This window comes from Watersipora subatra, chromosome 3 (genome assembly GCF_963576615.1).
Source record: "Watersipora subatra chromosome 3, tzWatSuba1.1, whole genome shotgun sequence".
Taxonomy (NCBI): Eukaryota; Metazoa; Bryozoa; class Gymnolaemata; order Cheilostomatida; family Watersiporidae; genus Watersipora; species Watersipora subatra.
Genome location: NC_088710.1, coordinates 32,036,024 through 32,051,067, shown reverse-complemented (window position 1 = coordinate 32,051,067; position 15,044 = coordinate 32,036,024). Strand labels below are relative to the sequence as shown.

General features: G+C 36.0%; 1 protein-coding gene across 1 annotated transcript in view; it reads left to right on the top strand.

Moving 5' to 3' along the window:
- Positions 1-1,390: 1,390 nt before the first annotated feature.
- The window catches only part of LOC137391639 (CCR4-NOT transcription complex subunit 1-like), a 57,784-nt gene continuing 44,130 nt past the window's right edge, over positions 1,391-15,044 (top strand). The window contains exons 1-9 of the mRNA XM_068078157.1: positions 1,391-1,658; positions 1,866-2,075; positions 2,683-2,863; positions 4,602-4,855; positions 6,329-6,457; positions 9,815-9,985; positions 11,805-11,972; positions 12,065-12,192; positions 12,291-12,423. Of these exons, the coding sequence (XP_067934258.1) occupies positions 1,557-1,658; positions 1,866-2,075; positions 2,683-2,863; positions 4,602-4,855; positions 6,329-6,457; positions 9,815-9,985; positions 11,805-11,972; positions 12,065-12,192; positions 12,291-12,423 (1,476 nt within the window). The 5' untranslated portion in view covers positions 1,391-1,556. The remainder of the gene's footprint in view (positions 1,659-1,865; positions 2,076-2,682; positions 2,864-4,601; positions 4,856-6,328; positions 6,458-9,814; positions 9,986-11,804; positions 11,973-12,064; positions 12,193-12,290; positions 12,424-15,044) is intronic.

Below are 15,044 nucleotides of genomic sequence, written 5' to 3'. Positions count from 1 at the left end.
GTGTTGGAATATGATTTCATTTATATAGCGATTTATTAGCTTTATAGCTAGAAAAAGCATAAGCATCAAAAAGCTTTAATGAATGATAAAAAATATAGCCTTTAGCTTTTCAATAATAGAATAACCGATTTCTTTGCTTTCAGGTATCTCAACAAATGCTGTAAGAACCATATGTCTTTGAGTGCAGAATCATGGGCTTGATAAAAACTTACAAATTATTTCCAATCATAAAAACTAGTTATAATATTATGGTGTTTCAAACTTGAGATAACCAAATAAAATGATAAGTTAGGTTGATACCTCTCTCTACATCTAGTTAACAGTTTTAAATATTGACTTTTCAAATTACTGATGTAAACTGGATCAAACAATAAACTATAATTTTTCATTATTCCATTTTGTGTGCGTCGTCATTACATACGGATAATAGGAGTAGCCTTCATATAATCATGTGTTGAGGGTAGGGCCTTGTTTCAGTATGTAACAAACACTCTTCTTTACCCTCTTGTTAAACTTGCTAAGGTCTGCCTCCTAAAATATAAATACCTTTGTAGGAGTGGGTATATTCGTTCTTGTGCTCAACACAAGACATACGGTACTGCAAAGTTTGCTAGATCTTTTTACAAACGTCAACTAGCTAGAAATCATTTGCTTTGCACCAGCATTTACAACGCACCAACAAGCATACGTATTATCAATAAGTTACTAAGTTGACAATCTCCTAAATTGCACCAGCAACATAACACACTAGCAAGCATCATTTTCAATAAACAACTAAGCTTGCATTTTCGTAAATTGCCAAATGTTACAGTGCACCAGAAGGACAGTTGTATCTCTTTTGCCAATTTCACTTGTCGGTACCCAAAAAAAGTGTTTTTTTTCAAAAAGTAGTTTTCAAAAGCAAGTTTGTAGTACCCTGTCAACAGAGGATCAGAGATCAAACAACCCCCTTAGCCTGCTAACAAAAATCTACTTCAGTACCCATTCACTAGCAATTTCTTGTTCTCCTACTACTTTAGCAATGCTCAGGAAAACAACTTTGCTATTGTTTTAGATAATTGAGTTATTTGGGAAGTTAATTATGGAATAAAAAGCACCGATGGGCCACCGATTAAAAAATAATTGCAGAACAAATGCCAATGTTTCTACATGTACTGGTGAAAGCTCGCTTTTCGGAATGCATCCGTTTTATGGTAATTTTACGCTCACGATGCATTTATAATATGAGTTGTTTACTCTTTCGCTTCAGGCGACTAATTTTGCTTATCCAATAAAGTTCTGCCATACACTCCTTGCATCACAATGAAGAACATTGTACAAAGCTTACGTGTCTATGGGAGAGCGTTATCTCGCGCACTAGAAGACTCATCTTCGGAATCTGTCGGCCATTCTTCAAGTGAAATTGAACTCCCGAAGACCGGTCAGATAAATAGTTAAATCTTTGCCTTTGAGTGTATCGATCTTTTACTGCTCACGATTTTTATTTTGCTCTGCATTACATACATATAAGCCTAACATGTGAACTGTAACTTGCGAATGGCTATGCGAGTACAAGAATGAATCTAGCCCCTCTTGACTTCGCACTTTCCCAAATCGGTACATCGATTGGGACATTGACAAAAAAGAATTACAAGCAGACGGTTAGTGATCTCAACCAGGTGAGTACCAAGTTTGAATTTGGTTTGATATAAATTTTATTTAATAAATGCATATACTCGGGATTGGTAAATTATTTTGAAAGAAATACGACAAGCTATTTTATTAGTTACCTTGCACCTAATGTGTTGTATCGACTGCAGTTCTATCGCTGTATTAGTAGCCAATTTGTACTCTGTTGAATGTTGTTTTTACTATGCATTTTACAGTTGATCTCGGTGCATGGCCAAGAGGCCGAGCGTCACTTCTTTCGCTGTCTCTTCTCGAATATAGATTTTTCCTCCGATGGAAAGAGCAGCAACGCTAAGGATGTTTACCAAATCCAGCTTCTACAACAGGAGTGCCTTGGTCTTATTGCCAAGCCAAATTTTGCTTCCATTCTCTGTTTTGCAATAGAGAATCCTTTGCAAAAACAGAAGGTTGGTCTACACATTATACTACAACTAGGTCTACATATTTATGCGACCCTATCTTGCTCGATTTTTTTTAATAATTTCATTAGTTTTGCTCGCAACACTAGTAGAAGTTGTGCAAACTTTGTTTGCGTTTATTGCTTTGGTTGGCGCGCTACACAATACCCCAATGAGGTGTCGCTGTATGATTTCGTGTTTGCTGGTCAATTCCGTGGAGATGTCATTAAAATGCAGATCACTCTATATTGCAATATCATGATATATTTGAGTGTTACTGCATGATTTAAATTTGTAAAGATACAGCCCTATGTCAGGTGTTTAGTCGCCACTGTGTTAAAACTGCTCGTCTATAGGCTACTTTGGTCATGTTTAAGTGGTTAGTACGCTGGCAATTCTGATGATTACCTGCAGTATATATCGTCATATTTCTTAGTGATTTTTGATGGTAAATTGTTGTAGCAATGTTCATTGGATATCCCAATGCTACATTTTACAAACACACTATCTGCTGTTGAAGTCGCTACTGCACAAGCTTCACTAATGCTCCCTTTGGATCACAATTAGTTGCTCGTCTGCCTAATGGTAGCAGTATTATTAGTTGTTTTCATTGTAGACGCTGAGAGTTTCCGCTCAACTCCTTTCTCAAATAAGCCGAATTCTCAAACTGAACAAACTTCAGGAGGTGGTGTTTGGCGTTATCCTTCTCAACTCTTCTAACTTAGAATTGAGGCATCACGCGAAAAACTTTACCCGACTCAAGTTTCCAGACCTTATAAGCTCTTTTCTTAACACAGGTAAGTTTGGCACAAAAAACATGATTACAGAATTAGGCAAAAGCGACATTAGCCACGATGATTTGGCCACATGCTTGCAAGACATTCTGTCGATTTTTCACTGCAAAAACTAATCAATATTAGGTAAATACCAGTTGTGGCAGCCAAATGAAGTTTGTTTAAACAAAATTTTTGACTCGAACGCACAGATTTTTATTTTGATGCCCCATAAAAATGTTTATTAGTTACAACGATTTTATGCTGATAATGCTTTTGCAGTGTTTCTATTCCTCCGTGAAAGCTGTAAAAATTAGTACAGCTTTTACACATTTGCTCTGCTAAAGCTTTGTGTCGGTATGCTTTTTTACATTCTTTAGAGTACAAAAAATTTCTGTGGAGAAAGCTATTATACATAGTTAGCCTGTTCTGAGTTTTCCTCCTGGCAATGGGCAAGAGTTTCGAACTGGCATCCTATGTATAAGGCAGCGCTATAGTAATTACTTTTTTAATTTTTCAAAAATGCTTGCATTAATTGATAGATATGTTCGCTTTGCAAATTTCTGATTGTAACTAATTGTAAATAGAAATAACATGTATATAATAGGATATGCATGTATGTTTTATTTTATGTATGTCTGTCATTCCGGCTGTAGCTATAGCGCACGCTGATTATTTTACTGGTGCAGCTGTACGATGCCCTTTTTTCAAAAATAAGAAATGAAGAAATATTTTTCAATTGATTTAATTAGTATATCTGGAGTCAAAGCCTGTTCTTCTCACGCGGAAAATTACTTCGTCTCCATGAGAACAGTCTCCGTAAAGTAAGAGTGTCTCTGTATTCGAAGTTTTGACAGATAGCTTCTGGTGGAACAGTTACCTTTTTTGTACACGCACACACTTCGGTGCAAGAATTGTTATGATTAATTCTACATATTCATGATTTTTATTTTGTTTATTTTTAGTTCGTACTAATTGTATCATTGCCGAATCATATTTTATTGTAATCGTAGCAAAACCAACTTAATTTAGCTATTACTTGCTAATCATTTCAAATTTGCATCCAATCATTTTATAGTCGTTTTATTTTTTTTATATATTTAATCTGCAGGAAATATTTTCCTCACGGTATGAGGAAGATATGAGTTTAAAAGTTGTTTGACAAAGTTTGAAAGCCTTCACAGTTGTTTTTATTTTCTCTTAAATTATTTCAACTAACACTTTTCTCATGATATGTATTTGAAAGTTAGAATGGCAAACGTTGTTATATGTTAAATTCAAATCAATTTTCTGTCCAAAGACTGTTAGACAGCTAGTATATGTATATAATGCGGTCGGAGAGATTAATTCATAACACCCAAAATGTATTTTTTGTGCAAACTTTTTTGTGTGGATTTATAAGCACATCTTTGTCAATATTGAATTTATTGCTTTCCAATATTGCACTTTAAATTTGCAAGTGTACAACCAATTTTTTGATAAATTTAGTTTAGATATTGTCATATATGTCTTAATTAGATTTTGACCAGGTTAGCATTCTTTGCTGTTTTAAAACTGAAGAAAAGCAGCTCAATAAGACAAATGATTTGATATAGTAAGCTGTGAGAGCGAGAAATTGTTTCTGAACTATAATAAATTGTTATCTGAAAATAGAAATAGTCTGGTATTTCCTTCTGTGGGTTGGTGGCTATGTTTTTAACACAATTTTCAATAGGTGTTGAACTGTGGTACTGTTTTTCATTTGGACTCAAAATTTTTGCAGAGGCAGGTGGCAGAGAAAGTGGGCTTCATGAAGCTCCTGTTGAAGTTCTCTATCAGTTGCTGGTACATCTGGTGGATCCAGAGAACCCCTCTGATATCACTCCTGAACTCAAAGAACAGTTTCTAGCTGCCCTGCGCAAAGACTTTCCACGAGAACGCGCGCCTGTAGTGCTTACTCCACTTTTGTACACTGAGATGTTCAACTTATCTACTGAGCAACTCAATCCAACGAATATTTCACTTTCTCGCAATGTGGTAATGAAATCTGCTTTTGTATTGTACGCTTTGATCGCTAGTTAATGGTTTTATCATTGCCTTTACTTGTTTAAGTACGTCCTTCTTGAGCTGAATTCATTGTACTAGTTTAAGTGAGTTTAATTAATATTCTTATGTTGGATTTAGCATTCTGTTTGTTTTGCAGGATATCTTAAGTTCAATTGTTCTCATAACTTTAGTAAATCTGTGTTACTACTGGGAGGCACGGCATTTAGTTATTAATGTGGCTCTTGACATTGTATTTCACATAAATTCCACAATGATTGTTTTCAAAATGACTAATCTCAAAGGGAATTAGTTTGAGGTCCTACTGTTATGACGCACGCGAGATTACTTCTGTTATGCACTATTTATATCTTTAAATCTACGAGTGCAAAGTTGTTTATTCCTTGTTTGTTACCAAATATTTTAGTTTAGCATATTTGTGTAATTGGTTAAGGTATTTATGAACAGTGTAATGCGGCCATAGACAATAACCTTAATTTTTAGTTGCAACATTCTGAAAGAAAGGTTTGTTTTTTTGCTTCGATTTCAGTTAAAATAAGGTTTTTGTTCAGATTTATCCAATCAATAATTTAATGGAAGTAAAGTAAAAACTGGGCTTGTGGAGTTTCTTTTGATATCAAACCCTTTGCAAGTTGAAACTGGTGTTTCTATAAGAATAAATTGTATTTTGTTTAATTTTTTTCTGCCAAAAACCCTGGACAATATTTCAAGTAATAGTATAACATTGAAAGAAATGAAATCCTATCTATATCAGAAATTTAACTAATGTAATAATTTTCAAAACAGGGTTGTTATTGTTATTTATCTTAGAGGCGTCTGAAAGGTGTAGGTTTGGCAATGTGCAAGTGTAGTGGTGAAGAGAGTAATGCATGTCATTTTTCCATATGAAAATTGTGCATCGGCTCTGCATCACTAGGCGATTGGACAGATTTCAGTAGAACATAGGTGTGTTCTTCATTCTATTTAACCAAAAGTTCCCTGATCAGCTCAAGATGCAGGTTATTTTATGGTTACAAGATATCCGTCATAGAAGTAACAAACATTCATGCAGCTGGGTCTTTATCCTGTCAGGAAGATCAAATGATGCCAATATACAGATTATTAAATTTCATGTATTGTTGCAGTTTTTGGCGACTACTTTGCTGAAACCAAAGTAAGTCAAATCAAATAAAGTCAAATCTTTGTAGTTTTACATCTTTCCCTGCTTAATAAGATTCTATAGTTCCTCCAAGTTTGCTCCATAGACATGGTGATGCTGATTGTGTTAGTATTCTAGAATAGATGGCCATGTATTAGGTGCTCCAAGTCTCCAATGTGTTGTTTAATCTGGTGTATCGCTCACTCTCTCTCTCTCTGGAATAAAAACATATTTGAAATAGAAAATAGGCTGTGTGTGAGTACTGACAGTTATGAAATGCTTTGATAAGTCACAATTTACTCCTCCAGACGGAAACAGCCCTAGCTGAGTCCCTAAAAGAGATTGGTTATGCATGGACAAGTGACAAGGACAGGTGCAGGCAAACGCTGACACAACTCGGAGGTGTCAGAGAGGTGACTGCAAAAGCCGTCGCTCAGGTATCCAAAGTTTAGCTTGCTTTATATTTGTTATCTTGCTGTACGCTTAAAGGTTGACCTGCAACAAAATTCGCATTACAGGTATCTGGTGTCAAAAGATTCACCATGTCTTACTTTGTTGTGTTGAAGGTGCAAAATATGTGAAAATGTGATTACAAGCTCTCAAAAGCGAAAAGCCGCCGTAGATTGGAATCAGTTTATTTCTCCGACTTTGTCATTACATTTGGTTATTGTTTTGTCAAGTGATGTTCTCATGTACATTGAAAGGCCAATAAAAGGCTCAATATACTGTACTTTTCGGACTATAAACCGCACCCCTATATAAGCTGCATCTGCTTTATTTTCCAAAAAACGATTATAAAATGATACATAGGCCGCACCTTTGTATAGTCCGCTGAACTCAAGATGGTGCTTTTTAACCCGGCAGCAGCTTTGCTGTTTAAAACGACGCTTTTTAACCTATTGCCCAACGGAACAGTACTGTTAGGCATTGTTTCGTATTTTCTTTCACCGCTAGAGGCCCCACTAACCAGAGATTCTGGTTAATGCGCCCGGCGATGAAAAAAAAGCCACAGAATAGACGCACCCCTATATAAGCCGCATGGCTCAAATTGTCAGAAAAAAGTAGCGGCCGATAGTTCGATAAGTACGGTAAATCTTCTCGTAGCACTAGTTTATGATAAACACTGGGTTTTACCGAAGACCCCGTATCAAATATAGATACTCGCTACTTTACAGTTTTGTTTTGGCTCTGTCTAGTCGTAATCTGATCATGTGACCCATACTTCGTGATTAATTTCTGGAGCATTTTCCGATTATCACAGGTGACCAACAGGCTCGTCATGTTTATCAGACAATGATATGTACTCCTTCGAGCTAAGGTTACAAAATTAAATGAATTTTCACGGCAGGTTATAAGATATCACTGCTGAAAGTGACAGCATTACAATGACGATAGCAAAGACGCGTAAGAACACTAGACATGGTTTTATTGAATTTGTGAAGTGTATTTGTGAAAATATTTCGACGAATGAGGTTGCATGAAAGTGTGAACAGAAACCATCTTGTACAACTACGTCCCATTTGAGCCATTTTACAAAGAGATTCTAACCTATGGCGGGCTCGTGATGGCGACGATTAATTGTTTGTTTTTGAGCTTTTAAGAGCTTGTAATCACATTTCCACATAATTTGCACCTACAAAACAACAGAGTAAGACATAGTGAATCTTTTGATACCAAATAACTGTAATGTGAATTTTGTTGCAAGTCAACCTTTAAAGAATAGAGAGAGCATAATATTATTATGCTTTATTATTTATCTTGAGGTGTTGACTGATGTTCTAAAAAAAGAATCAAGGAGATTGACCAACCAGAAGCTGAGATATAGTCAGCCAAACGCAGGTCTACCAAAAAACATAAGTGTTTTGGTAATCATCAATATATGACGTATGAAATCGACTTGTGTGCCATTGGTCAATTAAGCCAACTAATGGGTTCTCCTATAACAATCATGGCGTTTTAATTGGTTTAATCCCTGGAAGTATAGAACAATCAAATTTGGTCTAACAATCATCGCTCTGAATTCCGAACCAGTCCCTCTGACGCGTAGATTAGTTTTAGAATAAAATAATTACACGCATCTATTATTTCGCAACATTCTGCTATCACTTTCTACAAATTATATTAGTTACATCATTTATTCTATACGCAGTTGTATTATTATTTTGTATAATATGCATTATGATTATTATATTAATCATAAAAAATAATCATAGATAAGATAATAGATCGATAGAAAAATCAAATCAAAAGTTATTGTTTTCTTTTCTAAAGGTGTAAACACACTAGGCGATTTTATCACGAGCGTCATGAGGAGGGCGGAGATATCGCTAGCGTGTGCATAAACACACTTGAGCGATTCACTAGCAAGCGATATAATGGGCACGCCCACAAACTGCCAATAAAATTCCGTATCATTAGTTTCTTCGGAGTTGTTAATAAATTTAGGTCAGTCAATATGGCGCCGTCTAGGCGACAACGTAAACAACTTACGCATTTGTTATTAAACCTATCTCACTTTCACGGATTGTACACTGCCTACACTACAAGGAGACATAAGAAAAACGATTATTGCATTTTTAGCTGTAATATTTTTCACTATTTTATACATTTTATTTTGTAGTGGTTTTTTATATTTAGGCCTAATGTATTAAATATTTACCGTTCTCAAGATGGTCAACCTGTGCAACGATTGACTCCAAATGTTGGTTTTCAACTTGGTTTTTTGTAGTTTTTGTTTGTTATGGTGCACATGACTGGGAGTGCTATTATTAAATTTATGAACAATTCAGTGCTCGTTCTGAAGATGTTTCAATATTAACAAAATCGCAAATTGTCGCTGCAGTACGTTGGTGAACATCGATAAGAAATAATTACCCGCCATAAAATTGCATTCTGGTAAAATCCAACCAATCGAAATGCATCTTGCTAGCGATAAAGTTGTGCAGAGAAAGTCTAGCGTTATCGCTCTGGATGAGCACGTTGGGTGAATTCTAGCCCAGATTAGCGCCACGCAGCGCGATATCGCTCTAAATATCGCCTAGTGTGTTTATACCTTAACAGCAAGAGCAGCACGTTCAAGTTATTCTTTTTAGGATTATGGCTGTAGTGAACTTAAAGTCTGGTAATAGTGGCGATAATCATGAAAATCAACTGAATGCTGCAGTAGATGCACAGTAAAAAAATGATGATTGAACAAAAATTCACATTCTTATTCTAAACGAACTGCAATCGCGGATGTCGCATATAGACTATACATGCGCCGTTCGTTGAACAGAGGATTTTCGGAGCATTTGAAGCACAAAATTTGAAGCACAATAGTCAAAATCTGCTCTTCTGTTTTGAAAAATCACGGCGAGGGGTTGTGGGCAAATGCCTTTAGCATACAATGTTTGCTTGATTTTCCTGAGAAACCAGAGCTAGTCTGTAAATTATTTACTATCGTGAGAAGCGTTTCACATCTCGTAGCCAAAACAATCATTATACGTAACGGCGGTAAGGGTGCGCAACTCATGAACATTAAGTCGATTTCATACATCACAGTTTTCGGGATTTTCGAAGGGTTTTCCTCTGATTCTTTATTACGTAGACCTGTGTTTGGCTGGCTATATCTCAGCTTCTAGTGGGTCAATCTCCTTGATTCTTTTTTTAGAACATCAGTCAACACCTCAAGATAACTAATAAAGCATAATAATATTATGCTTTCTCTATTCTTTATGAAAGAGATCACGAATAAATGGAAGCCTGCTATAAATTATCGAAAAGATGTTTAACAGATATTATGATTATTTCTTTAGGTGTTGGGTGTGATGGCTAGAACCGTCACTGGCCTGCAGGATGGGCTGCATATGCAAACCTTGAACATGCCCAACTCTTTGTGGATATCCGAGAACCGTCCAGACGGACAGCAGCAAAGTCAGCAGCAAGGCTGGAACGTGGATGTTTTTGTGCAGGTTGTCCAGGAACTGGTAAGTCCAAGTGAACTCAAAATTGTTAGTGAACGCTGTCCAGTTGCAATGAGATATTGTTGTGTAGGCAATGAGATATTGTTGTGTAGGCGGTGAGATATTGTTGTGTAGGCGGTGAGATATTGTTGTGTAGGCGGTGAGATATTGTTGGCTAGGCGGTGAGATATTGTTGTGTAGGCGGTGAGATATTGTTGTGTAGGCGGTGAGATATTGTTGTGTAGGCGGTGAGATATTGTTGTGTAGGCAGTGAGATATTGTTGTGTTTGCAGTGAGATATTGTTGTGTTTGCAGTGAGATATTGTTGTGTTTGCAGTGAGATATTGTTGTGTGGGCAGTGAGATATTGTTGTGTGGGCAGTGAGATATTGTTGGGTGGGCAGTGAAATATTGTTGTGTAGGCAATGAGATTGTTGTGTAGGCAATGAGATATTGTTGTGTATGCAATGAGATATTGTTGTGTAGGCAGTGAGATATCGTTGTGTAGGCGGTGAGATATCGTTGTGTAGGCGGTGAGATATTGTTGTGTATGCAATGAGATATTGTTGTGTAGGCAGTGAGATATTGTTGCTAGAGGTGGAACGAGACACGAGACGTCTCGAGTATCGACCTGTCTCGTATCGGTCTCGACTTTACTATTGCCAAACTCGAGACAGTAAATAGAACTAAAGCGCCTGCGCACGGTTGTTAAAACATGGCTTCTTGCGGTAGCAACACAACTCCATATATTGTAATGGATTGCGGGCAACTGCCTTTAAAGTTATACCCGGTCCGTTACTACCTGTTGCTATTGATTATGTTGGCCACTGACTCTAATCATGTAGTCTGGACAACGGCCTTGTTATATTTTAGTTCGGTTCTGTGTCCTTAAAACAGATACCGGGTCGTATCTAATTACTCTTCGGATAATCCAATTTAATAAATAAGACTTTTGCGGGTAGAATGTCTGTATTTTATCGTGTCTAAACACCAACTGCCCTTCATAAAATTCGGGCCTCTTTTACGTATATACTACCAATCGCGGTAAAACTTGCCCGGACGCGGAGAAACGAACGAAAGGCCGTGTCGACCATAGTCCGTGTTCGGTTAACAATGACGTTTTGTTAGCCCAATATAAGAATATACACGTGCATGTATACAGTAATTAATATAATTTCATGAGTACAATTTAAATATAGTTCACATACTACAGTTAATACACAAACAACACTTAACATTAATGAAACGATAAGAATGAAAGTGTTATCGTGTGTTTTTTTAGTTGCGGTATTTCTTTCTAGAGCGCCGGCTATCGGTTTCATTACATTAAAAAGCAAAAACTATTCAATAGATGGTAAAAATATACATGTACAAAGCAATATGTTTATAATAATTATGATCAATCAAGCTCAAAATTCTTAGAATATATAACTTCGGTATTTTAGAGCTGTTTGTGTCACTTTTGTTTACAAAAACTACATGCATATCACTATTAAATTGTTGTATTTAAATCGTTTACACCAGGTGAAAATTCAATTTAAAAATAGTTTTATTAATTTTATATATACCAAGTAACTAGTACTTGTGTAGTGAAATCATCACCAAATGCTCATTATTTTACTGTCTCGTGTCTCGAGTCTCGAATTTTTACAAGACAGTGTCTCGAGTCTCGTCTCAAACTTAAAAAACCTGTCTCGTTCCACCTCTAATTGTTGCGTAGGCAATGAGATACTGTTGTTTAGGCGGTGAGATATTAATGAGGCTGCTGAGTGTTTTCTGTTTAGTAGACTCATTTGTGTCCTTGTAGTTAGAATTACCTCAATCTGTTCCATTTTTCTCTGTAGTCTCCAAGCATGAACTGGCGGGAGGTGGTCAAGGAATTTGACCATCCTGGCTTTCTCATTCCTAACAAACATGGCCTCCAGCTTGTCACAATCGCTGTGCGTAAAGCGCTGCATGGCATGTTTCCTGTTGATCATCTGTTTCGGCCTTGGGAGAACACCGAGGGCCAGGTAAGCGTTGTAAATGCTCAATTTTCACGAGGTTTGGATGCGTTTCAGTTTCTTGGTGAGTAGTTGTTTTTACTATACATATTTGTTTGTAGCTTTCCTGGTTTGTTTATTCACTCAACAACCCAGACATATTCTGCTTCGCTAGTTTCCCGAAACAATTAGTCAACATTGACATGCTGAAAGCACCACCCGATGATGACAACTTGGATATCGCTACATGGTAATTACTGTACTCGCTAGTGAATGGCAGTTGGTAACTTTCAAGTTCATTTGAATAACTATCGGCTATCGGTGCTGACATATTTTCTCGCTCTTTAGGAAATCAGCTGAACTAGTTGAGTCGCTGTTAAGGCTTTCAGATCTCGGACACTATCAACAAGTCTCGGAGCTTTTCAAATTTCCTGTTCAACATTGCCCTGATCTTCTTATTATCAACATTCTACAGACCTCTGTGAGTTACTCTTGTTATTATATACTGTACTTGCTGAATATTACTTGTTATAATATACTGTACCTGCTGAATATTACTTGTTATATACTGTACCTGCTGAATATTACTTGTTATAATATACTGTACCTGCTGATTATTACTTGTTATATACTGTACCTGCTGAATATTACTTGTTATATACTGTACCTGCTGAATATTACTTGTTATATACTGTACCTGCTGAATATTACTTGTTATTATATACTGTACCTGCTGAATATTACTTGTTATTATATACTGTACCTGCTGAATATTACTTGTCATTATATACTGTACTTGCTGAATATTACTTGTTATTATATACTGTACCTGCTGAATATTACTTGTTATTATATACTGTACCTGCTGAATATTACTTGTTATTATATACTGTACCTGCTGAATAGTATTTGTTATATACTGTACCTGCTGAATATTACTTGTTATTATATACTGTACCTGCTGAATATTACTTGTTATTATATACTGTACTTGCTGAATATTACTTGTTATTATATACTGTACCTGCTGAATATTACTTGTTATTATATACTGTACCTGCTGAATATTACTTGTTATTATATACTGTACCTGCTGAATATTATTTGTTATATACTGTACCTGCTGAATATTACTTGTTATTATATACTGTACCTGCTGAATATTACTTGTTATATACTGTACCTGCTGAATATTACTTGTTATATACTGTACCTGCTGAATATTACTTGTTATATACTGTACCTGCTGAATATTACTTGTTATTATATACTGTACCTGCTGAATATTACTTGTTATTATATACTGTACCTGCTGAATATTACTTGTTATTATATACTGTACCTGCTGAATATTACTTGTTATTATATACTGTACTTGCTGAATATTACTTGTTATTATATACTGTACCTGCTGAATATTACTTGTTATTATATACCGTACCTGCTGAATATTACTTGTTATTATATACTGTACCTGCTGAATATTACTTGTTATTATATACTGTACCTGCTGAATATTAAGTACTTGTTATTATATACTGTACCTGCTGAATATTACTTGTGAATGCGTAGCCGCGGGTCTTTATACTACTTTATCTAGCTGTTTACACTATTTGCTGCTTCTGCGTTAGATAGTACAACAACACAGTTTTCCATTGGTGATCAAGGTTGCTAGTAGTGGTTCTCCTCACCGTAATAATCTGAATCACCACCGACACTGAGACTAAATCTGTATGGTGCCTATTTATTCAAAACATGCCTATTATCAAGTATCAGTATCAGCCTTTCAGCAGATGCCATGATCAATCAGCTATGGTACTAGTAAAAAGTCTTTATTGCGTGTACTCAATCCTACTGATAACTCAGTTCAAACCTTCACACACTCAAATCTTATGAGGAAAAAATGTGTTTTTGGATATTTGGCTCCGTTGTCATAGTTTGGTTTGTATAGTTTAAAGATGTAGTTGCGTCAAATTTTAAGTTGATCTTAAAAGAAAGCATTTTTTTTTCTCTATCAGTTGATATGTTGTTTGTTGTGTTACGCGATCGCATTGCCAAGATATTTGAAGATTAAAACCGAAAAAATCTGATCGCCGTAAAAACGCTCAGGCCACCAAAACGTGCCCAGACTTGCCCAAAATGATGTCACGCGTTTGGCAACCTGTCTCTATCTCTCGTATTCACATCGGGTATTTGCGATAAAATTCTAGTCTTACGCAGCTCTATTGGCATATATCTTATTTTGTATTTGCTCATGTTGGCTAGAATAAAATTTTAAATCCTGCTACAGATGCATTATTATGAATGTTTAAAAGGCCACAAATAACGAAAATTGAAAATTTGTTCTACTCACTTTCTCCAAATGTTGTGTAAACATTTGGGTACCGACTACCAATTCTACCGGTCTACGGTAATTCTGTCAAGTCACTTTATGTAGAACGCGGTCTTTGTATCAGCACAGTTCTGCAGCTACCCATATAAACGATATACAGCCTCCCATAAGCCCCGCCCACATTATGTCGCCTATTACCTACGTACTAGTTTCTTGTTAGTAGTATTCTTACCGAATACTAAATAAGTGAAATAAGCAAGCCACCTCTTTCGAAAGAATATAGACAGGGATAGAGTTTTAAGGATGAGAAGTCTGCTGCAAACTGGATTTGAACTCACATTCTCCAGTTCTGCGGACACCCATATACCATATCCGATTCACTACAATATTCTGCAAATCATGTTTTGCATTATCTTCAACAATATTATTTTATTATATAATTTTTACAAGCAAAAATATTTTCATCTGGGCATAAAGCTTTTATTAAAAATATTCATCAAGTCGTGGCCACTCACATAGTATTAGCTGATACAATAAGACAAATTCATCTACTGCAACAAACTCAAACAAAACATCATCCAGCACGCATTCAAGTCTCGCTTTCCCCTTTATGGCAGTTTCCACACTGACAAAGCTTCTTCGGCTGGTGGGACGACATAAACATTCTGTAATCAGTAAAACAAGTAAATGTAAACAAAGTAGATGCAATAAATATGTCATTCATAGATATGTCATTCTAAAGCGTATCTATTGACAGCTTCCAAATTGGG